At 38.5% G+C, this 23,442-nt stretch overlaps 1 protein-coding gene across 1 annotated transcript; it reads right to left on the bottom strand.

The window, feature by feature from the left end:
- Nucleotides 1-4,367: 4,367 nt before the first annotated feature.
- trmt44 (tRNA methyltransferase 44 homolog) lies at nt 4,368-22,727 on the bottom strand. Its single transcript, XM_026936566.3, has 11 exons — nt 22,240-22,727; nt 22,026-22,140; nt 20,495-20,714; nt 20,026-20,094; nt 19,718-19,825; nt 19,287-19,358; nt 15,270-15,376; nt 13,462-13,645; nt 11,368-11,740; nt 6,901-7,017; nt 4,368-4,865 (listed from the first exon to the last, which is right to left on the bottom strand). The coding sequence occupies exons 1-11, from the start codon at nt 22,550-22,552 to the stop codon at nt 4,645-4,647; spliced, it is 1,899 nt and encodes a 632-aa protein (XP_026792367.3). The 5' UTR covers nt 22,553-22,727; the 3' UTR covers nt 4,368-4,644.
- Nucleotides 22,728-23,442: the final 715 nt, after the last annotated feature.

Raw genomic sequence — 23,442 nt, 5'->3', positions numbered from 1 at the left:
TCCAAATACTTATGGACCTGAGTGTGTGTGTGTGTGTGTGTGTGTGTGTGTGTGTGTGTGTATATCACATAAGATTAATGTGGGTATCTTTTAGATGTCTCATTTCAGCAGAAATGGAGGACAGGATATGTAATACCGTGAATCATCATTTTAATGTGCTAACTCAAGAGCACACAATAATGCTTCAGTGTTAGTTTTGCACATGTGCAACACTAAAAAAGTCTAAAAACTTTTATGTACACTACGGACATAAAGAGTCTCTTTGGGCATCTGTTGCACTGGTGTGTTTGTACATATTGGCTTTAAGAGGCAAAAGTAATTTCTTCTTTGATGTTGTTTAGTTATTTGCAAATGAGGCAAAGATTCTCAGCATTGCTTATCCCATGGAGACATAAATTTAAGATAACTAAAGACTTTCTCATGTAAGGCAGCCAATTCCTTTCTCATATCTCAGCTTCCCATCTCTCCATCCAACCATACCAATGACTTTTATTTAATTGCTAACAAATTTTCAGTAAGTAAACTTTTATTTTATTGCTAACCAACAAATATTTAATTGCTGGCATATGCAATACCATCCAGATCCATATGGCTTTGCTGTAGTCTGTTGCCTGAACAATGACATTCAGCTAATAAAGTACGTAAGAAAATATGGGAAAGTTGGATGGTTGGCATTTTTAACAGAGGAGACAGGCTGAGCCTAGGAGCAACAAATCGTATTGAGGTTTGAGATTTGACTGGCCATTCTAACACAAATCATTGACCAGGATTGCCCTGTATTTGGCTTCATCCATCTGGCCATCACCAGTCTCCCAGTCCCTGCTGATGAATAGCATCCCTACATCATGATGTAACCACTACAATGCTTCACTGTGGGGTTAGTGTTCTAAAGCATTGAGTTTCCAATATGCCTTTTGGCTAACTCATATGGGTTTTTTCTGTTCTTGCCACTCTTCCATAAACACTTGTGGAGTGTTGGGGCCATAGCTTTCCTATGAACAACCTCTACCATCTGAGCTGTAGACTGCTCCAGATCAACTCCCTTCAGCATTACCCTTGCCCTCTTGGTTGATTCTCTGACTAATGCCTTCATTTGGTGCATGGCCTCCTCTAGTCAGAATCACGGTTGTGCCATATTCTTTGGATTTAAAAAAAAAAAAGATAATGGATTTCATGTAGAGTTGCTTTGATAGCTTATTGATCTTCATGATGATATTTGTTTAGGTATGTTCTCTGACAACCTCTGGGGCATTTCAGGAACATGTGTGATGGCAACAGATTGTGCTAGAACTAATTTAGCAGTCTCACAGTAACAGGGGATGAATACTTATGCAGTCAAAACTCATGTTTCATTTGCAAATAATTTTGAAAACTATACTGATTTTTCTCCCATGTCAGTATTATGGGCTATTGTTACAAATTAAATTAATTTTAGTTGAAGGTGGAACTACAAATTGTGGAAAAGTGCAAGGGGGTGAATACTTATGCAAGGCACTGCACATTTTCAAAAGAAGAGAAAAATGTAGACAGGTAACACATTTAGTAGATGAGCTCATATTGTTTACTGCTAATCGATATATTTACAAGAGTACTAGTTTATAGATAAAATGAATGCACAAATGAATATTACATCCTCACATTAATATACAGCATCCCAGCATGACATTTACTATCGTGACCTTAACTAATATAAGGGAATTCCGTCATCTTCGATCATGACACTCTCAGAATGGAAATAAAGGTACTTCCTATTCTGAGCATGCGGTGCCAAGTAAAGCCCAAAGGTAAATTCAAACAAAAGTTCCACCTCAGATGATGTGAGAAGAGACCTGTCAGCTAGAGTCAGTGTCAGAGAGTACTGTCACAGGGAGGGGAAAGAGTCTTAGTCACTGTGTATTATCGCTTTCTCAGGTAACAGCTCGACAGATGTGTGTGGGCAGTATAAGGTCTTTGGTTGGCCAGAGCCCACGGCCATTCTCTATCTTTTGGCAGCATGCACTGGGTCTGATGCCATACAGGCTACAGAGAAAGCGTAGGGTTTGCATCTGGCTCCCTGATGTGCCTATCTGTCACATTGATGATGCAGTATATATACTCAGATATAGCAGCTCAGCCAGCTGATCTGAGGCATTTCAGAAATGTCATAGGATTTCATACGTGGAACATTTCAACACTTAGGGAAAGTAAAAACATTCACTGTGATTCCTAGTGTACAAAGGCGTCACATGTGTGTCCGTGTCAAGCTGCTTTGCAGAAGAGAACGCAGGAAGGATGTTAATGGAAGACGTCTGTTGGTTTCAGATTGTCTCGTTTTATCCACAGAAAGAAAGAGAGCAGCGAACATGACCTTGTACATTCTCAGCAAGACCTCTGAATATTCCAAATGTTTTCAACAGCCACAAACAATTAATTCACATGTCTCTAAAGCAATGTTTACCAAGTTCACTATGCCAATAACCTCAGACTGACCACACTGATTTCCCCGCCTCTCCTTCCTTACACACACACACACACACACACACACAAAAACACAGAGCCAATTATGATCTCAACTTCTCCACTGCGCTGTAACTTTAACTCCCTCAAGTTGTTTTTTCCCCCGTGTTTTATTTCATGCTAAAATTAGTGCGATTCTTAAATCACACTAACTGCACTAAGGTATGATGGCACCTTGGATGAGACGGCATATATATTGAGATTAAAATTCCTTCTTATAATCACAGGACAGCATGTTTCTCACTTTTTTACATGCACTGAGAGAACACTGACCCCAGATCAGTGTGTAATACTCAGCGGAGGCAGAAGCAGGCTCATTTTTTTCTTCCAAATCCTTCCTGCTGGCCCAGATTCAGCCACAGCTGGCCATTTCTCCGCCTGTCATTACTCAAGCTTGGGGAAACGTGTCTGCAGTTCTTCAAGGAAAAGGTGTTCTGCCTTTGATATTGTCTAGACTAAATGATCCACCACATATGAGGTCATTGCTGTTATTGTTGTGACAAATGTCAGATTATGGGCAGTCATAATTTGCAAACTTGCTATGTTTTGTTGCAACCATTTCTATTTTTTCTATACAGTTCATGATTCTCTATTGTTTGGGCAATATAAAGACCCAGAGCTCAGATTACTGACGTTAGCAAGTGAGTCTTACGGTGTGAGGTGTATATATACACACATCACAGTTACTTCATGCCCTGCTTTGGACCACATGTATTTTGACTGCAAAGATGGCTCAGTTAGTCAAATCTGTTTCTCACGGAAAGGCCTGCTCTGTGATTTAGTGTGTGCACTTCAATAAAAAGAGAAACACTAGATGGTTACAGGGCTACTCCACAGTTCCCACCCCAACACTGCAGACTTATTAAGCACCCAGTCGAGATGAAAAGAACCTGTGATGCTTTTTGAATCCACCGCTACAGGACTGTGTGCCTTCATTAGCATGGTCCCAGAGGATCCTGCTCAAAGTTGTGCCAAGCTTCTTCCATATGAGGAAGAAACAGCAGGCTGCCTTTTTGACTTATTATTCTCAACAGGGCAGAGAGAGACAGAGTCACTGAGCCATGTTTCTATTACAGATCAAGATAAATTTTACAAAACATAAGATAGCTTTTCCCAAAAAAAAAAAAAGAATCTTATCCAATGACCCAACAGACAGGAGCTTACATCGATTATGAGTAATTAATTCCTAATTAGCATTACTTTAGTCAACTGCTTAATGGAAATAAGGTTAATCTTCATGGGGTGAAATAAGTAGGTCATATTACAAGAAAAATTCAAGCGAATGGTGAAAAGGCAGCACCGCATTATTCCTGGAAACTAATAACATTTCCAGGAAAATTTCCCATTTCAAATTAACTCCCAAGGAGCAATTTGAGCACTTTAGTTATAGCTAAAGGCTCCCTAAAGTGATGTTAGCGCTAGAAAAATGCAAACAGTTCATAAGCAATATCCAAAGTATGGAAATCTTTTAACATTAAAGTGTGCTTTGATATAAAATGTAAAACTTGATATGTTAAGTAGAGTTTATATTTTAGTGTCATTCTGTAAATATTAAGGGTAATTTCATGTTTTACCAAGGGGCTCTACTGCTATTCCCACATGTCCAAAGTTCTTCAATTTTAAAATAAAAAAAAAGATTTTACGCCTCATCATCAACAATAAGCCCTGGAGCCTCCGTTCAGTGTATAGAGCACAGACATCCTGTCCTTTGACATTTGATAAGAGGGACAATAACCTACACATTGGCCTGCCCCCCACACCGCATGCCAAATTATTTATGCCTTTAACATTTAGCGCATGCTACCCGAGGTACAAAAACAAAGGTTTTCATGTCCCAATGGGATAAATACATTCAAAAAGCAAGAGCTGTATTGTGTGGTCCTTATTGAGTTCGTGTGTTTATTGGTAATCCCAGAATACTTGCAAGGAGAATTTCAGTTTGATCTGTTGCTATACAAACAACAGAAAACAAATAAGAAGCCAAGGCATTATCGATAACTTACACACACTCCGACAAGACAAATTTTCGAAGCCCAAAATACCTCTGAATTCTCCTTTAATGTAAATGTTATAAACAAAATCAATGTGAGTCTTCATGGAGTTTCAATTCAAATACAAACATACAAAAGTTCTTAGCATCGATCATGATCAGCTCCTGTGTTTTTTCAGGGGGCGTGTGGAGGGTCGGAGGTCATCAGCCCCATGGGCAAAAACGCAGTCATTGCTGGACAGTGGACATCCATCAGGGTGGTGAGTGTGGAACCAGCAGAGTCGGGTTTTTAGTGCTCCTGAGATTTGGGATTTGCGCTTCGGGTCAGTCTGGGTGCCCTGAGTGCGCCAGTCACGAATGTGAACCTTTCCACCTTCCACTGTGAAGAAGAGGAAACACAGTGTGAGCTCACACTGAAATAGAGCTACATTCCAGGCCAAAAAAACTTAAGCAAGCACTGATTTTTTAAAAATGTAAAAACTGGATGATTAAGTGAAAGATTTTTGAAACATGCTTACTGTTATCTAGCTAACAAAAGCATTTTTCTCTAAAATGGTTTGCAGTTATGTACTCTCTCTCATACGTTAAAAAAACAGTCCGTATTGAAGCCTAGTTGAATTGGACTAGTTTTACATGGGGTGGTGGAGTATTGGAATTTTACCAAAGTATCTCTAGGATTTTAGTCCTGTCTGCATCCGTCATGTCATGTATGTGTCTAGAAATATTACGCTGTATTTTACTTTCTATAAAATGACCAGAAGAAATCCCAAGTAATATACAGAAAAGGCTACATAATGATTGCATTAACATAAAGATTCCATTATGTCCTGTGGGAAAAGAGGCTTTGTGCTTTTTCTTCAATATAAAGACAAGAGACAAGAGACAAGAGGAAGCTTTTGCTCTTTTCTGTCATCTCTTGCCAAAACCAAACAGAAACCAAGTGTTGGCTGGGTTTAAAACACCAAACAATAAAACAAAGGCAATGTTTAAAAAGGACTTGTCAGAGAAGCGATGCTTCTTGGGGTTTTATGTGAGTTATTGATTTCCTAGCACTACAGACATATTTCAGTCATGTGACCTACTAATCATCAAGTACACTACAACATTGACTCATATTAAAGGTCAAAACAATCAGTTTGGCTTAGGACTACAATTGCTATGATAGCTTTAGGACTGCAATTGCCATGACCATTTTTCACTCAAGTCTCCTTCCTGTGAAAACTATACTGAACTACACTGAATTTCCACAATTGTACTTTTTGATCATGTAGTACACAGTTATAGGAGAGAATTATTTATAATTGCACTATTCGCTGTCACCCAGATGAGGATGGGTTCCCTTTTGAGTCTGGTTCCTCTCAAGGTTTCCTCCTAATGTCGTCTCAGGGAGTTTTTCCTTGCCACTGTCGCCTCTGACTAGCTCATTACGGATAAATTTATAAGTTTAAAACTTATATCCTGAACGTATATATTTCTGTAAAGCTGCTTTTTGACAATGGCCATTGTTAAAAGCACTACATCATGAAGACATTCCCATTTCTGTGAATTATACAGAGATCACTTTTCCTGTGTGAATAGATCATAATCATTACAGACATCCTCCTGTAACATTACTTAATACATGTCTGGAAATCTTATCCTGTCCAAATAGTACTTTAGTTAATTATAATGATTTAACTACTTATATACTCACAGTTTAACATATCATTCTGTGAATTAAGCCTTCAGCAGCATTTAAATGTGATACGTCATTCTAAAGGAGGAGATTTTAATAAATATAGAAATTGAGCAATGGCAAATCAATTAGTTACTATACTATTGTGAAAACATTCAGTCCTTACACATTTTTCTTCTGTTACCACTTATACCACTTAAAAAATACATTTTTCATGTTTATTTTTTTATAAAGGTAGTGCTGCTTCCATACTTCTGGCCTGCAGTTAGATGGAGATAAATGAGGCCAGCAGATTCCTCTTTGTGAGAATATTCCTGTAAATGTAACCTTTTGTTAGATATTCAATTTCTTGGTAAATCGAATTTGTCTGGCATTTTTATTATGCTATAACTGAGCCACTGAATTCCATTTTATCGTCTTCCAGACAGACCTTCAAGTTATTTTTATGATTTTAAGAATGAGTTAGGTGTTCAGTATTAGTCCTCTCAAACTTCAGATTTCAGCACTGACTTGTTCGTATCAGTTCAGACAGAACCTTCAGAAATGATACATTATACAGTATAGTTTTTCAACTATTTATTCATCAACTATTATCCAATTAATGAATTTATTTCCACCAAAATGCCTCGGTTTTATACATTTCCATTTTTAAAGGCAGACCCAAAGAAATGGCTATCAAAATCAATCATGACCAGACAACACAGAAGCTAAATGTGTATTTGGGAAAATTGCCAAATACCTCGGAACACTTGATGGTTGTTTTTCAGCAGAGTCTGTAGTCCTCCGCATTCTTTCTTCAGTGTCTGCAATGTTGACTGGTCCAGGAGCTCAGCTACCTCACGGACAGACAGAGAGCCTGAGGGATTGATAGACCGATGGAAAACAGATGAGTGCAAAATGGAATTGAACACATTTGCCCCAAATGTAATGAGCAGAAAGTAAGGAATAACAAATGGCTGCGTGTGCTGTTATGGGAAAGTGGTGCGATGTTTTATTCCTTTTATACCAGACAAATTTGCTAAAGATTACATTTTTAAATATATTAATAATCTGTTCATAGTTACATTTAATGTTGTGGCACATCTGCGAGACAAGCTAATCCATGTTATCACTTATGTTATAAAAAACTATAAACAGTTGTTCCCTCACCAGATTCTCTTTTTTTTCTCTCTCTTGAAGTTAAAAAGAAAAAAAAAACCACAGCTTGTCGTGTTACATTACAACTGGAAAGCACAAGTCCTCCATCTTGAAGACTGCCCCATTGCAGACACAAAGATACTTCCACAAATGTTAAAAAAAAAATAAAATACAGTAAGCATCACCATATCCACTATTACATGTTTTTCTTTGTTAAATAGCATGTTTTTAAACGTGTTTATTATTAGCCCTAGAGTATGTGTAGCTTCTGCCATACAAGTCACTGTTAATGAGCTGCTACTGTACAAATAACATATTAAAATGAGTGTATTAACATAAACCTGTGATATGAATTACAGCCGGCACTACTGTCATAGCTGCTGTTATAGAAAATAAATCAACACCTTCTGATCAATCAGATTTGAGAATGGAACAGTGCTGTTATACAACTCTAAATTAACAATGTACACCAAGTGAGGCAACAAGGAAAAAAGATGTTTTACACCTTTCACACACCTTCTCTCAATGCACCTTGGCTCCATTTTCCATCATGTTATTGCAGCCATAGAGCAAAACACTTCTCATCCATTTACAAACTGCCCTACATGAAACACAAACACACTCTGCATTGCCATGAGGGGAAAATGGGGAGAAAATCTAGCAGCAGCCTCTATCCAAAAGTCTGGGCCTGCTAAAGTGACTTTATGCATTAACAAAATGCATTAACTTGCCCCATTTCCCAGCAGCCACTTTTGCCATTGTCAGCCTTCACTAGTACAAACCCCAACCACATCCAAAACACATCCCAAGCCATAGCATCTCAGAAGAGCTCAGATTAAAATGTATGATAGGTGGTCCAACACGTTCCAATTTTTCACCTGATGCTAGCAGCAGACTGTGGTAACAGTTAGCTAAAATGCAAGAACCGTTTTTTCTCTGACTACACCTGCAAATTAATTAATATGTAGAATGTTATTTAGTCATGGGTACAGACAAAAGTGCAAAGTTAGCCTGGCTCTGACCCAGTCTTCTAGCCATCACAATTTGGCCCTTGTCAAAGTCACCCAGATCCTTATGCTTGCCCATTTTTCCTGCTTCCAACACATCAACTTTGAGAACTAACTGTTCACTTGCTGCCTAATATATCCCACCCCTTCACAGGTGCCTATTTAATGAGATAATTAATGTTATTCACTTCACCTGTCTGTGGTTTTAATGTTATGGCTGATCAGGGTATATATATATATATAATGACCTTGTGATGAGGTCTAATCTGACCCCCTTTGAAAAAAGTTTGGCCACCCCTGACCCCCTTAGCTAAAGATTACTAATAATTCTTAGTTATGCCATAAAATGAGAAATTGGATAAATAAGACGTCAGATAAGATGTGCTTTTCAGCCCTGGCTTGTAATGTAGCCTTAGACATGGACAGTGGCTAATGCATTCAATCGTGTACACATTTTACTGCTTAAAATGGAGAGAATTCTGGGCAAACTGACTTCTGGAATAATTTGTACTGACAAGCAAACCCTGATATCTAAATTTAGTAACAGGAGCAGACGGAGATTCCTAATGGCTCTAGTAGACTTTACAAACAAGGTGGGTTTCTGGGCTGAGGACTTGTTACCATAGTAACAATGCCCACTCTTTAACTGAAGAGACTGTTGTTGTACTGTAAAATTCTCTTCCACATCGACTGGCCAACCCAACTATTAACAGCAGGAACCCCGAGGCTTCTTACTGTGACATACTAAATGTCAGTGGGGGATCCGAAATAGTGTCCCCATAGTGTCGCTACAGTCGAATGACATGCATGACTCTTCTATAATGAAGCCCAGGAGGTCAGCACACTTCCTGAGTCTGTATGACATTTCAGTGAAACTTGCCTCCCAGAACAAAGCTCTGTTTTGACATGTTATGTGATGTTCCTGTGTGCTGAATTCCTGTAATGTCAAAGCTAGCTGAAGGAAAGATAAGAGGAAGGTACTAAGTATGCCGGATTTCTGTATACACTGCATAATTTAAGCTAGGAGACAATGGCCTAGAATTCCTGACGCCAGACACCATGATATCTGCAGTGCTAATACAATATCAATAGCCCATTTAGAGCTGCCCTTTAGAGCACACACTACAAATGGGGATTTATGGCAGAGTGGAGCAAGAAGATGAAAGGAGTCTCACTGTTTGTGTTTATGTTCACATAACGCCATCCTCCTTTTAACCATGGCTTCAGGTTACATAACCAGACAGCCAATGTATGAGCTAAAGTAACTATATTAACAACATAATGCTTCCAGCTTCATGACACTGATAATTTGTGAATATATTATTCAGCTTTACTGTAAATCACTGAGGCCAAAATTCAATTTTTGTTGATATTCTGCCACATTTATCAAGAGATAGTACTTCACTGTCATTAACTCTATACATTTTGCACATAGGAATTAACCCAGACAGACAAAATGCACTGTACAGCTCTTTTATGATGGCTAATGGTAGCAATATAAACCACATAATTCAAGATAAACTGATCATTTTTTCCTTCCATAATTTAATATACTACATTTGTTTTCATATTCTGATATATGCTGCATATTACTGCATACAGCTCTCTGCGACTGCGATAGGCTCTGTAACCAGCAAGTGACGCACGAGATTGATGAAGTGGGTCATTACCATTACAGCAAATTTATTAACTTATCTTACAGAAACAATTAATATTATAGCAAAACTTCTGGATCCACTGTTAGACATCAGCTTATACTACAAAACATGAGAAAATGAAGAGTTCAGCAAAAAGGAAAGCATCCAAAGAGAAAGCAAGTGGATATACAAGAGTGATCATCAGCGTAGTTTTTACATGCTGGAGTCAAAGGGTTTGAAAACTCTTACTGAGCTTTGCTTTTGCTTGTCAGATTTTGTTATAGTTTGCCAGAATCCCAAGCTTCATAATTACAACATAGTCAGCTAGACAGAAAACAGAGCTTAATGAAGAAGTCACTTGTGTCACTTGCAGTTTGTCTCTTGTGGGCGTGTGTAGCAACTACAACCGTTGTCGCTTGTGGGAGTGCACAGTCCAGCTTTTTAAGTTCTGGGCCAGTATCTATAAAGCCACTTGTAATTAACATTTGAAACATCTTAGAAGTCAACTTAAGACACAAAAGTTAAATGATGGGAGTAAAAATGTGCTATAATTGTTCTCAAGACAACCCTACCCAATTTCCATGGTATGAGCCAACACACATGGGATTTATGCAAATCATTCCAGTGCAATAAACAAACAAACAAATAAAATAATAATAACAGCATGGTGACCCAGCTGGTGATGTTACCATTTCATAACTCCTGAGTCGCCGTTCGATCCTGAGCTCGGGTTACTGTCGGTGTGGACGGATATACACCAAAACAGCCAAAATGTTTCTGTACGTAAAGCTTTTAAATGTGGTTCACTTTTTTAAGCACTTAGTGCAGACTGTAATTGAATAGATGTGATGATGGAGTGCATTTGTCTGCTCCATGTAAGACAGGATGTCCAAGACTGGGGAACTCACCCTGCCTTGCATTCTATAGTTAGCATTACTCAAATGAATTAACTTTATCAACAGAATGACCATTTTCAGTCATCCAGGTCACTTTAAATGTCAACTACAATAAGTCAGTGTGACTGGACGGCATTATAATGTTGAAAAAGCTATTCATCTGAGAGACTTCATGATCATGAAGTGGAACTGATGAAGCCCTTCAAATAAAATGTGCTCATGATAATAACACTAAGTCTAGTGATCCAGGCTTTTTTCATAATCTTCATTTTCTTAAAAAGACTTCCATAATTTTGCAATTTGCTTTTATGCCATTAATTCACTGTTTTTTATGCCATTAATTCACTGCCTTACATAATAAATTGAATACATGTTCAAGAAGGTAGAAAAATTCCACCTCCTCACTCAGCTATCCCCATTATATCTTCTTTTTCACAGCTCCTTAACTAATGTAGTCATTACCTTTAAACCACTGTGCACAACACATGACTCACACCTCAGAGTAAAAGAAATGCCATGCCCTTCTTACCTCCTGCATTCCACCTAATTCTCTGCTTTCCAATCTTGTCCTCTTCCTCCTCCTCTCTTTTCTCTCCAGTGAGTCCCAACAAGGCCATCGCCACCTTCAGGACGACACCATCTACAAAGTCTCTAGGGAGAGCTGCACAGTTTCTGACTGTCTCGATCTTCTCCCTCGGCTGAAAGCCGTTTCCCCAGTCACATCCTGCTTTGGCCATCTCCTGTCCATCTCCATGATGATGAGGTCCACTGTGCTCTTTCTGAGTAACAACTGTCGAGTTGTCAGTTAAGGCCTGCCGTCCCCTAATGTAATCTGTTCTTTTCACTTCTGCTAACTCTTCCTCAGCCTGCTCATAACTCCTACTCTTCCCAATTAGGCAGACCTGCAAAAAAGCATGACGCAACACTATGAGATTTTGGGCTCTGGTTTCCAGCAAGTGCAGCTTGTCTCGCCACAGTAAGTTACATGTCTTAAGCACCACCAGTGGAGTCTGACGTGGTACAAGAGTCTGGTAGTGTTTTCAGATGGTATACAAGCACACAGGTTCAAATTCTGACCTAAAAAGAAACTCCATGCATGTATGATTGAGGGGGAAAATGGCTGAATACTGTAGTTTCTCACTAGTCAACTTATACATCTACACTCACCAGCCACTTTATTATGAATATCTGTACAACTGCACATTTATGCATTTATCCAATAAGCTAATCATGGACCAGCAGTGTAATGCATAAAACCATGCAGATACAGGTCAAGTGTTTCAGTTAATGTTCACACCTAAACCTCTTTTCCACCTGAACGGGGAAAAAATGTGACCTCAGTGGCATGATTGTTGGTGCCAGACAGGTATTTCAGAAACTGCTTATCCTCCTGGGATCCTCCAATGAGTGGCAGTTCTGCAGGGGGAAATGTCTTTTAGATGACAGAGGTCAGAGGAGAATAGCCAGACTGGTTTGAGCTGACAGGAAGGTTCAAATAACCACTGTTTACAACTGTGCTGATCAGAAATGTCAATCCTTGAGGTGGATGGGCTCAAGCAGAAGACCACAGTTGGTTCCACATCAAGTCAGACAAGAACTACAGACAAGTAATTTGAGGCTATACTGTTCACAGGCTCATCAAAACTGTACAGTTGAAGATTGGTACTGCTGCTGTAGCAGCACATCTGCCTCTGCATTCGATGTATTGCGTGTTTGGAGATGCTTTTCTGCTCACCACGGTTGTAAAAAAAAAAAAAAAAAAGTGGTAATTTGAGTTACCATTGCTTTCCTGTCAGCTCAAAGCAGTCTGTTCACTGGATGTTTTTCCTGTTTAAACTCTAGAGACTGTTGAGTGTGAAAATCCCAGCAGTTTCTGAAATACTCAAACCAGCTGGCAGCACCAACCATGCCACATTAAGTGTCACTGAGATCACGCTTTTTTTTCCCACATTCTGATGTTTGATGTGAACATTAACTGAAGCTGTGTCTGCATGATTTTACGCGTTGCGCTGCTGCCACATGACTGGCTGCCTGAATAATTGCATGGATGAGCAGGTGTGGTGGCCGGTGAGTGTATACACTGTAAGACATGTTCTCCAAAGTAAGCGGGTTTTAGGCATTCCACTTTGCATTGTTGCCTGTGATAAAATCACTGCAACACATGCCCTCATGGCTTATTGCTTTCATAAAATGGAGACAAAAACAGTATGATAAAATACAGAGGTCAATAAAACAATTTAATTTACTATTAATAATACACACAAAGATTAGGGCATTCTATGGACAGAACAATGTCTGTAGTGTTTTACTGGTTTAAAAACTCTTGAAGCAGATCAGGTGAATTCAATTATTATGATGTGGTCACAGGTGTGTGAATGTCAAGGACTTTACAACAGCTTTGAACATGGCTCAGCCATTCAGATTTTTGAACTGAAACTATTTGTTTTATAACATTATATTTATTTCAATTAGACATGATCATATTTCTAGCTCTATAATGGCCTTTTAAAGAAATCTCTCACCTTAGCAAGAGAGAATAATAAGATAAATAAAAGCTGAATACTTTGTGAAAAACTAAATAATTTGTGAAAAACAAATGATGAAGAAAGTTGGTTTATCATACCCGCTTAGTGGAGGGAATCCTCAGACAGTCTTCATCTGTTTGAAAGCCACATGCTACGCTGACCTCGTTGATGAAGTCTACATACTCCCTGTACTGAGACTTCTTACACTGTCGGCGCTGGTACTTCCCACAGAAGTCAAAGAAGCAGCAAGGGAGCACAAAGTAGCGGCAATAGTACGATGATCTATGCGTAGAAAAATGTGGAAATGAAAATATCAGACAACTCTTCGAATAATATCTCAAAGTACAGAAAACATTTGGTTTTCGATATCTGAGGCCTTGCAGCTGTGTGCTGAGCCCGAGAAAAACAAGTTTCTAAATCGGAGTTTTTTTTGTTTGTTTGTTTGTTTTAATGTAAAACAGTATGCTGCAAAAATTCACACTATTTCAAGACAACTCCTAAGGCACAATCCATCAAGATGCATCTAGCTCTATATGGATCATGTATAATCCTACAAAACAGAGAAAAATATATTGCAATTGATCTAATGGTTAAAGAAAAAAGATGAACATATTCAAACTGTTTTGACTCTGCTTCCCCACATACTGCCAAGTTTCAAACAATAACAAGAGCCGAGATCTGACTCACGCGCTAAGCTAAAGATCTCCACCTAGTGTCTAATCCACCCAAAGCTAGAAAAAGTTCATGAACAATGTACCATATGTTAATTAGTGCTCCTAATGAGCCAAACATATCCTGAAACATGTAGTACACTTCATATGTTCATACTTCATATACTATATGCGTGCTGGATTAGGAATATCTGTCCACTATAATTGGAGATGAATTCTGGAAACCAGCAAAGAAAACGACAAATATTCAGGTTTTGAGCAAAATTTAATTTGTCAATAATATATATATACTTCTACATCCCTACTTTAAGAAAACATTACCACGACTGGTAATTGTTTTAGTTAGGTTTATTTATAACCTAAAGATTTCTAAAACCTTGCCGGCCAAGTGTGATTTCCTCATGATTTGATCAAGTAGTTGAACAGATAGGAAAAAAAAGTGTTTGTACACACTGTAGACATGACAGTACAAAAGTTTAAAATATTTAAATAAAGCCAAAGGAATTTAGTCAACAGAACAAAACTGAGTGAATTAATTTTAGAGTGAACAGAGATCAGTCGAGTGAAGAGATATCGATGAGGCTCGTGTTTAAATGCCACAACTGACTTTTACCTCAGGTGATGAGGCAGAGATGGATGTGGATGATGCAGAACTCATTTCCCAATGTAAATTTACAATTTTTAAAAAATGTTGTTGTAACGCTGTTTAGATAAGGTCGTAAATGTAGAAGTAGGCAGGGCGTCTTTCAGCGGAGTCTAGATAGAATCTTTAAATGAAAATTTCTCCCTCTTCACTTTTGGGACTAACCATATTTTAAAAATGTTATAACTTTTGATTGAGGTACATGCAAAAGGGAAATATATTTCGGTTCAGGAAAACTTATATAACTATAGAAAGAAGAAAATGACCAAATTTGACCATGTGAAGGGTTTTCCCCAGGCTGTACACATATACTATCACTGCGCTTCCATTTTTTGCTGCAAGTCACGGTGTATTAACTCATAATGACCTTCCCAGTTACATTAAGGTCATTTCGAAGATGATGACATTTGTACTTTTTTTTTTAACCTGACTCTGGGTCTGAAATCCAGACACTGAGCATTAAAAGTCATGACAATGTATCTTAAACAAACAACCAAGGAGCAGCAATAAGTGCTCAAACCCCTTCACAGTCATTTAGTGGAGATCAGGTGGCACTTCAGCATTCATGCTAAATTGCCAGCTGATGACTTGCCTGGCTGCTATAACGGGGATCCATGGCGTGAGCTCATCTGAGTGGTTTCCAATCAGCCAGTCCGTCTCAGGGAAGAGGAACGCAGCGCTGGGCGTGATTGCCTTTTCCTGAAATAGAAGAGAGTGGCCGGTGCATTTCATTATCATCGGCTAAAGGTGTAATGACACTGAGAGTCACTCGTCTCATGCTGAAAATGGAAAAGGAAGAAGCTGATGTGCTTGAATGATCACAGTTGGAGTTTCACATGGTGAAAAGATTCAACAATTTTTTAGTAAAAATGGTACATTAAAATTTCATGCTGTGTTCATAATAAGTGCTATTAAATATCACTTACTTTTTTTTCCCAGTGCTAAATATATGACATTGTAGATATCTTTATTACAAATGGTTATTAGGAAGTGATGAGGAAAAAAAAAGACTGTTCCATAATGCAGAATCCTCTTACTCCTTATCTACTGGACTTCTAACCTATTTCCTCTTATTGATCATCTGATCATCTTACAGAGACGGAAAAGTAACATTTATAATTATAATTCAAGAGACTTGCCCCAAAACTCAGTACCGCAATTGTTTAAAAACCATAAGAAACCTTGCTCATACATGCAGCGTCCATAAATATGTATACGTCACATCGTTTAACTAAACTGAAGCGCAAAACCACTTTCATGGACAGCCCATTTTCCTCCCAGCATGCCTCAATGCTGATGGACACACCATGTATTTTAGTAATGTTTCAGCACCGCAGGGACTCCACTGGTACATGGGTGCTCGCCCTAAAAGCACATCAATTCCCATCAGCCACATCACTGAATAACCTCTGTGCTTTCTTTCAAAGAAAAACGTTATAAATAATCCAGCTCTGTCTTGTTTTTCTAATGAGGAGAATACATTAAAGAACATGGTTCTCTGAGAATAAAGTAGCCAAAGAATGCCATATTTAAGATATGACTGGAGAAACCTACAAAAGAATTAATATTTAAGAAGGAAATATTTAATATTAAGTTTTTACATGTCCCAGCTTACATGTCTGTGGAAAACACATCCTCGTATATGGTAAAGTACAATTTAACCCTTTTGTATAATTTGACTACTTAATTTAATGTGGATTAAGTAACAAAAGTTTTAGTTACTCATCGTATTACAATAATAAAGTAAAATGTTTTTCTATTCTACTGTTATCAATATCACTGGTTATGTTTAGCCATTTAGGAAGCAATAAGCAAAACAAAAAAATACTTTATGATAACCTTACAAATAATGCTTAGGGTAATTTTTTTAACATATTTTTTAGGATACCTTACCTTTACGATATTTTTATGATAAGCCATGGTCTAGACTGAATTGCATTTTAACACTGTGACGAAATATACACTATATGTCCAAAGGTATGTGGACACCTGACCATCACAGCCATATGTGAGCCTTCCCTAAACTGTTGCCACAAAGTTGGAAGCACAGAATTATCTCATATGTCTTTGTATGCTGTTGGATTACAATTTCCCTTCACTGGAACAAACCTTTTCCATCATGACAATGCCCCTGTGCACAAAGCAAGGTCCATGAAAACATGATTCACCAAGGTTGGTGTGGAGAAACTTGAGTGTCCTGCACAGAACCCTGACCTCAACCCCACTGAACACCTTTGGGATAAACTTGAACACTGACTGAACCCCAGGCCTCCTCACCCAACATCACTGCCTGACCTCACTAATGCTCTTGTGGCTGAATGAGCACAAATCCCCACAGCCATGCTCCAAAATCTAGTGGAAATCCTTCCCAGAAGAGTGGAGGTTATTGTAACAGCAAAGGGGGACTAATTCTTGAATGGGATGTTCAACAATACATATGGGTGGAATTGTTTAGGCGTCCACAAACCTTTGGCCATATAGTGTATCGTATGGCATACACTAACATTTCTCAGTTCTGCCACATATCCTCTCTAATGTTGGACACTTACCACAGTATCATTTAAAAATAAATGTTTTAATATATTTATTTATACATGTTAATCCCTTAAACTTACAGGATGCAACAGACTTGCATTCCTCAATGAATACAATACCCTTCCTATTAGTTTACTGCAATTACTAAGTAATTCAGTAGGTACTGGATAATATGTTTTAACAGAAATAGCCAAAGAATAAGCTGGGACATTTATGGGTTAACACAAAATTTACAGAGGGAATCTGATATAAAGAAAACCTTGGCAAGGGCTAGTAAATGTATGGAACTGTAAAACTGTTAAACAATCACTGTTAAATATTTGAAACCGAATTCTTTTCCTATACATTATATGCTAATATTGTATTACTGATATGAGGCATATTGCCTGAGTGACAAGGATTTTAAAAATGGTACAATATCTCAAGGCCAGACAGGTATAATGGGGGTATTCTGAGAAATGGTTACATCTTTAAACCTCTTATAACTCTTATAATAAAAGTGTGGCCTTTAGCTGAAAATATGTTTTTCTCTCTAAGCCTTGAAGACATTTTGTTGCTTTGTTCTCTATGTTCTGAGAATGAGTCATGCACAATTCTCATCATTGAAGGACTCACCAGCAGTTCTGAGTAGGTGAAGACTAATGAGTGCCTTCCCCTTTCGGGGCTAGCCACAGCAAGCAGCTACAAGCAGCTTATCTGTCTTTGTCACTGAAATCTTCAACAGCAGAGCTCTTGCTCTGGTAGCAGAGCTTCCTAACATGCTCTACTGATGAACATGCAATTGCAATTTTGTCCTTTTTTTGCATCACTTCAGTGACCAATTTCATTCTTCAGTCTTTTGTTTTTCACAGAAAGCACTAAGAAAAGCCAATACTCACAATGAAAGAATAAAAGCAGAATAAAAATAATTTCTATGACAATGCCTTTTAACTACTGAAAGATTTCATCTTTATATTGCAAATTCACAATATAGTGATTTGATGTATGAACTTCCAGCCAGTTCATATTTGTGTTGTTGAATATTACAGTATCTATCAGATGAGCCGGGCAATCAGCCTTGGAGTCTGGAGATGGATTGAGAATAAGAGACATCTAGCTACTACCCTATATACTGAACTGAGAACCTTTGAAACAAATCTGAAGGTTTACGTATAATATTTATGTACATTGTGGTACAAATCAATTTAATATAGCTTAATTCAATATAGTTAGATGCAGTGTTAACACTTTATATAACAATTCATTACAGATTCTTTTTGGAGTTTTGAGTTAAACAGCAGGGTTCAGTAAAGCTACCATGATCACCTAGTGTACTCACATTTGGCTTCATTTATCAATCTTTTAGTAAAGGTGTGTGTAAATGTTTTCATAGGCCAAACCAAACAAAAAAATTCCAGCCAGATTTAAAAAGGTTCAGTAATGCTGACTTTCATCATACTCATGTGTGTGCTACAAATGCCAATCTTAAGCACAAAGCTCATTCTCGGCACAGCTGATTTACATTTAGTCACAATCACAAAACTCCATAAAAGGCAAAGCTGACAAAATGACAACCAAATGGCAAAAGAGCACCTTCTAACATCTTCTAGTAATGCAGCTCAGCCATTGCAGAGCATCAGCTACCACAGACTTTCTTTGTGAGAAGATCTCACAGATATTCTTTGTCCTAACTGAATAGTCTTATTTGTCTTCATTAATGTTTTTTTTTTCTGGATTTCCTTCTTTACAGTCATTAATATGAAACAACTGATTTTCACAAAATTGTAATTAGATTTATGTGTGTAATTTAAATAAATAAGCTAAAGCATAATCCATATATAAAATTGCAGCATCTGAAGCTGATCAACTGAGGGTCACATTATTGAGTTAGCTTAATCATAAATTGATACATAGGATACAAAGAATACAAATGTTTTTCCAAACTATCTGGATTTTTGGATTTCTTGTGCAAATGCTCTTTCAAACGAATAAATCACTTTTTACCCAGCCGATTTATCTGTTCATAAATGAGGCCTATTTTCACTTTCTTATGAAGCATAAAAATGTAGCATCTATGCTGGTTTAAGTCTCTTACCTCTAAGTGTGTATTGGGTCCATACATGTCCCAGATCTTTCGCTTGCGAATGTCAATTCCCTTACCAGGATGCTGTAAAACAAGAGTCTGTGACTGCTCAAGCCAACAAAATCAGAGACTAATCAGCCCACGTGCATCAAGGTTACTGTGTATAATTACATTTCAGCGTCTGAGTGTGAATACATGTGGGGGACTGTTAAGAGTATGGATTTCTAATCCGGCGTATGATTAAAAAGGTGAAAGAAAAGCTAGGTGGTTTCATTATCCTCTTCACCTGGCTTCTACCATGTCATTGATTTTAATGCTGAACGAATCTTGGTAGATTAGAAGACCTCAGTGGCAAAGGTCATTCACAGACTGGATTGAGGGCGTATGGTGCATGGTTTAATAATTTAACACCACAACAAACGAAAATAACAGTAAAGACATACCCCTTCATTGTTTAATATGTGGACAAGCAGGCCATTTCCACAGCCGAGGTCCACAAAAGACTGTTTGGATGTTATTCCTTTTTCAGCTCGCTCTTCACCCCATAAAACCTGCACAGTGACATTTAGCCCAGCTTGATTTCCTTTCAACACTTCACTTTGACATGAAATTTTAAATGATATATTACTAACTTATACATGAGGTCTAACTTATACAAGCAGTACAACCTCAAGTTGTGCTATGGAAACATATATGTCAAACTTTATTACCAGCACAACACAGTGAAAATTAAAAATGAGGTTGAACTTACAAGAAGATATGTAGCAATGGCAACATCTTCAAAGACAAATTTCTCAGGATCAGTTACTTCAGGCCAGACCTACAACACAGTTGTATTAACACATAACACAAGTTTTTTAAAACTGTAAACTCGTTTGCAGTCTTAGACAATCTTATGGCATTTTTGCCATTTGCTACACTGAAATCAACCAAAAGTCAATCTATAAACAGTTTTCAGCATTGCTGTTGCTGTTGTTCTTTCAGCTGCTCCAGTTAGGGGTCGCCACAGCAGATCATTGGTCCACACGTTTTACGCCGGATGCCCTTCCTGACGCAACCCTCCTATTTCATCCGGGCTTGAGACCGGCACTGAGAGTACACTCCCAGTGGCTGGGTCAGTTCCCTGCCCAGGAATCGAACCCAGCCATGGCAGTGAGAGCGCGGGATCCTTAGCTGCTAGACCACCAAATGTCAAAATTACAAACTGATCATTTCATTACCTTGACAATCTCTTTGTATTTGTTTTTCAGCTGCTGGTAGAGTATGCTGTACTTCTCGACAGGAATGAGAGACAGAGTACTCTTGAACTCTGTGGCTTTGCTCTCTGTGGCCCAGCGTGCTAGTTTAGGAAGAAGCTCCGATGTCAGCCAGGTGAGTTTGGGGTAGGCCACGCCATCACTATACCACTGATCAGGTCTCAGGGCATGAAGAGACAATATCCTACGCAAGACAGGAATATACAGTCAACAGTCTAATAATAATATTACTGCAGACACATTAGAACAGGGCTGCACAATACATTGACTGTTAATTGTTTCTGCTACAGTGGTGTTTGCAATGCTCATAATGAGGAAGACTTAACGCGCACATGAAGCTACATTTCAGCAGTGAACATGCAACAATCTTTAGTTTTTCCAGATAAGTACAGATATGTGTTTCTGGGGTGTTTTTAAATAAACCACACAAGCTGTTTTAAAGATACTGCAGGGCATATTGTAATTCTAATTTGTAGCAACATTATCGTAACCATTAAATACACTTGTACTGATAATCATACCATTTTGGGCATCCTTTTAATAACTGTGCCTGCTCTCTGCAAGCTTCTGTTTATAAGTTATGGGAAACAGTAAGCACAGACTGGCCAGAAACATCAGTGGATGTCCATTTACACAGGCCAGTCTGGCCTTACCATTTATATCCCAAACGGTCCATAAAGTGCTGTTGTTATTGGTCCTGTAAGGAACTGCAGCGGCTGTCGGAAAAGTGGATTTTGATATAGTGTGTTCTCAATCCAAATACCTCAAGTTCCTCTCTTCCACACTGGCTGATATGGGGTGAAAAATCAAATCAGTTAGACAGCAAATGTCTAAATAATCATAACAACCAAGCAACAAACCAAGACAGATCATCTGAGATGGATAGAAAGGACCATCTCAGGCAAAAGAATATAAATGTTTTGCATATGGGTGTTAGTTCCTGTTCAAGAGTTGTATACTGTAAAACTGCGACTCCGCTGAATCGGAGATTGCATTACAAGAGATGGTTCATTACACCAAGTTTGTTTCTTACATTAAGTTTGACATATTGTATATGACCACAACAGTCATAAAAAGACACGTTAAAAGCTTTGACTCTGGCTCAAATCTAATGTCAGAAAAGACATCTTTTTTCACATAATGGAAATGTTTTTGGGCTCAAAGAGGAGGTGTGATAGTGCTGTGCTTTAAGACTCGAGTGCTGAGTTCATGTGCAAGATCACATGCATCACCACATAAAATGTCTGTTGATCAGACGAGAAAATCTTTCAAATCCTATCCAGCATTTGAGGCCAGTACTGGCCCTGAAACAGATACACAGGATTGAATCAGCACATTCTTAGTAATATGAAAGGAACCCAGGTGTAATGTACTAAAGGAGGAAATGCATCCTTCTCATCAGGGGGGTTAAGTTCCCTCTAAATATATTTTTCTCTCATTCCAGGTATTGTGTTTCTGTCTAATCCTCATTAATGTAGTCTGAGAAGGCACTCACCAATCATCTGTCTTTTCCTGAAGCTGGATCTGATAAATATTACTTTCCCTCAGAATGATGTGGCCTTCACTGTTTTCTTCAGTTGGCAGAAATGTCACTGTTTGTCCATTCAAATCTGGGGGGATTAAGCATTACATTGGCATAACGTAAAACAACAAAACCATACAAACTAACAAAAAAAAACTACTCATACAGTTTCAGTGTCGTATTGTACCTTTGACAATAATCTCCTTGTACAGCTTTGCTCCATTGCTCTGTAGCCCTGCTTTAGGGATGATGGTTCTCCCTCCTACACTCCAGGTTGGTACAGTCTGGTGGCTCGTGGCCGCTGTGTGCGCGTGCAGGAAAGGGACGATTTCTGCTAAATCCCGCTGACTGATGCTGAGGAAGCTGCAGAGACAGAGCTCGAGCTCCTCACAGCTCACAGCTCTGTATTCCGTCTCTGTCGCTCCGCACAGCCGCTTATTCACCACATGAGGCTTCTTTATCCACACATCAACCGCAGACCAGAAGCCTTCGGGCCTCATCTCAGACAGTTTTATCTACACACAAGTGTCCACGAGCACAACATTACTTACTTCCAGCCTTAAAAAGTCACGTTACCTGCTGCTAGTTACAGTACCTCATGTTTACAGTTATGCTAGCTAGCAGCAACGACGCGTTTCAAAGTAAAAGTCCTTGTTCAAACCCAGCTCGTAAAGTTTGGGCAACACAGGAGCCAATACTCTTTTTAACCCTTGAGGGAATCCTAGACGCCATCTCAAGTGTCTTTCCATTACTCTGTTAGCTCAAGTGAAGTTTGTTAGATCCATCCATCCATTTTCTGTACTGAGTTCCTACACAGGGTCGTGGGGTAACCTGGAGCCTATCCCAGAGGACTTGGGGCACAAGCAGGGGACAACCCTGAAGGGGTGCCAATCCATCACAGGGCACAATCTCTCACACACACACACACACACACACTTTGGACTCGGGGAGGAAACCCCCGAAGCACGGGGAGAACATGCAAACTCCACACACACACACACAGCATTATTATTTAAATATGTACAATAATATTTGTGTATATATTGAAGACATATAGCTTGTTATTTCAGAACTTTCCACCAACAGAACAAGATGATGGTATTTGTAGCTTTATTATCAGTTTATGTGCCTTTGAGTTATTGAGGTTTGGATTCAAGCGATTCAAATCAAGGGACTGGTCAGAGCAGCTAAAAACTATAAAAACCCAATAATAAATACAAGGAATTTGGGTTGTGAATTCTAAATAAAAACTGAATTAATATAAGAAAAAAATTTCACAGACCCCTGGCTATTCTTTACAAAGCCCACTTTGAGATTTTGAGAACCACTGTGTTAGATAACTCCTTGGAGGGGCAAGGAATCAAGTCAACATAGATTTAGGATCCATCTC

The sequence above is a fragment of the Pangasianodon hypophthalmus genome, chromosome 4 (assembly GCF_027358585.1).
Source record: "Pangasianodon hypophthalmus isolate fPanHyp1 chromosome 4, fPanHyp1.pri, whole genome shotgun sequence".
Taxonomy (NCBI): Eukaryota; Metazoa; Chordata; class Actinopteri; order Siluriformes; family Pangasiidae; genus Pangasianodon; species Pangasianodon hypophthalmus.
This window is presented reverse-complemented; position numbering and strand designations above follow the sequence as displayed.

Excerpts from the sequence above, each read along its gene's own strand:
- trmt44 (XM_026936566.3), bottom strand. The coding sequence starts at position 22,552 with ATGAGGCCCGAAGGCTTCTGGTCTGCGGTTGATGTGTGGATAAAGAAG. Across the intron at positions 22,141-22,239 it reads CAAGGAGATTATTGTCAAAG|ATTTGAATGGACAAACAGTG; the intron begins GTACAATACGAC and ends TAATCCCCCCAG. Across the intron at positions 7,018-11,367 it reads AATTAGGTGGAATGCAGGAG|GCTCTCTGTCTGTCCGTGAG; the intron begins GTAAGAAGGGCA and ends TCAATCCCTCAG.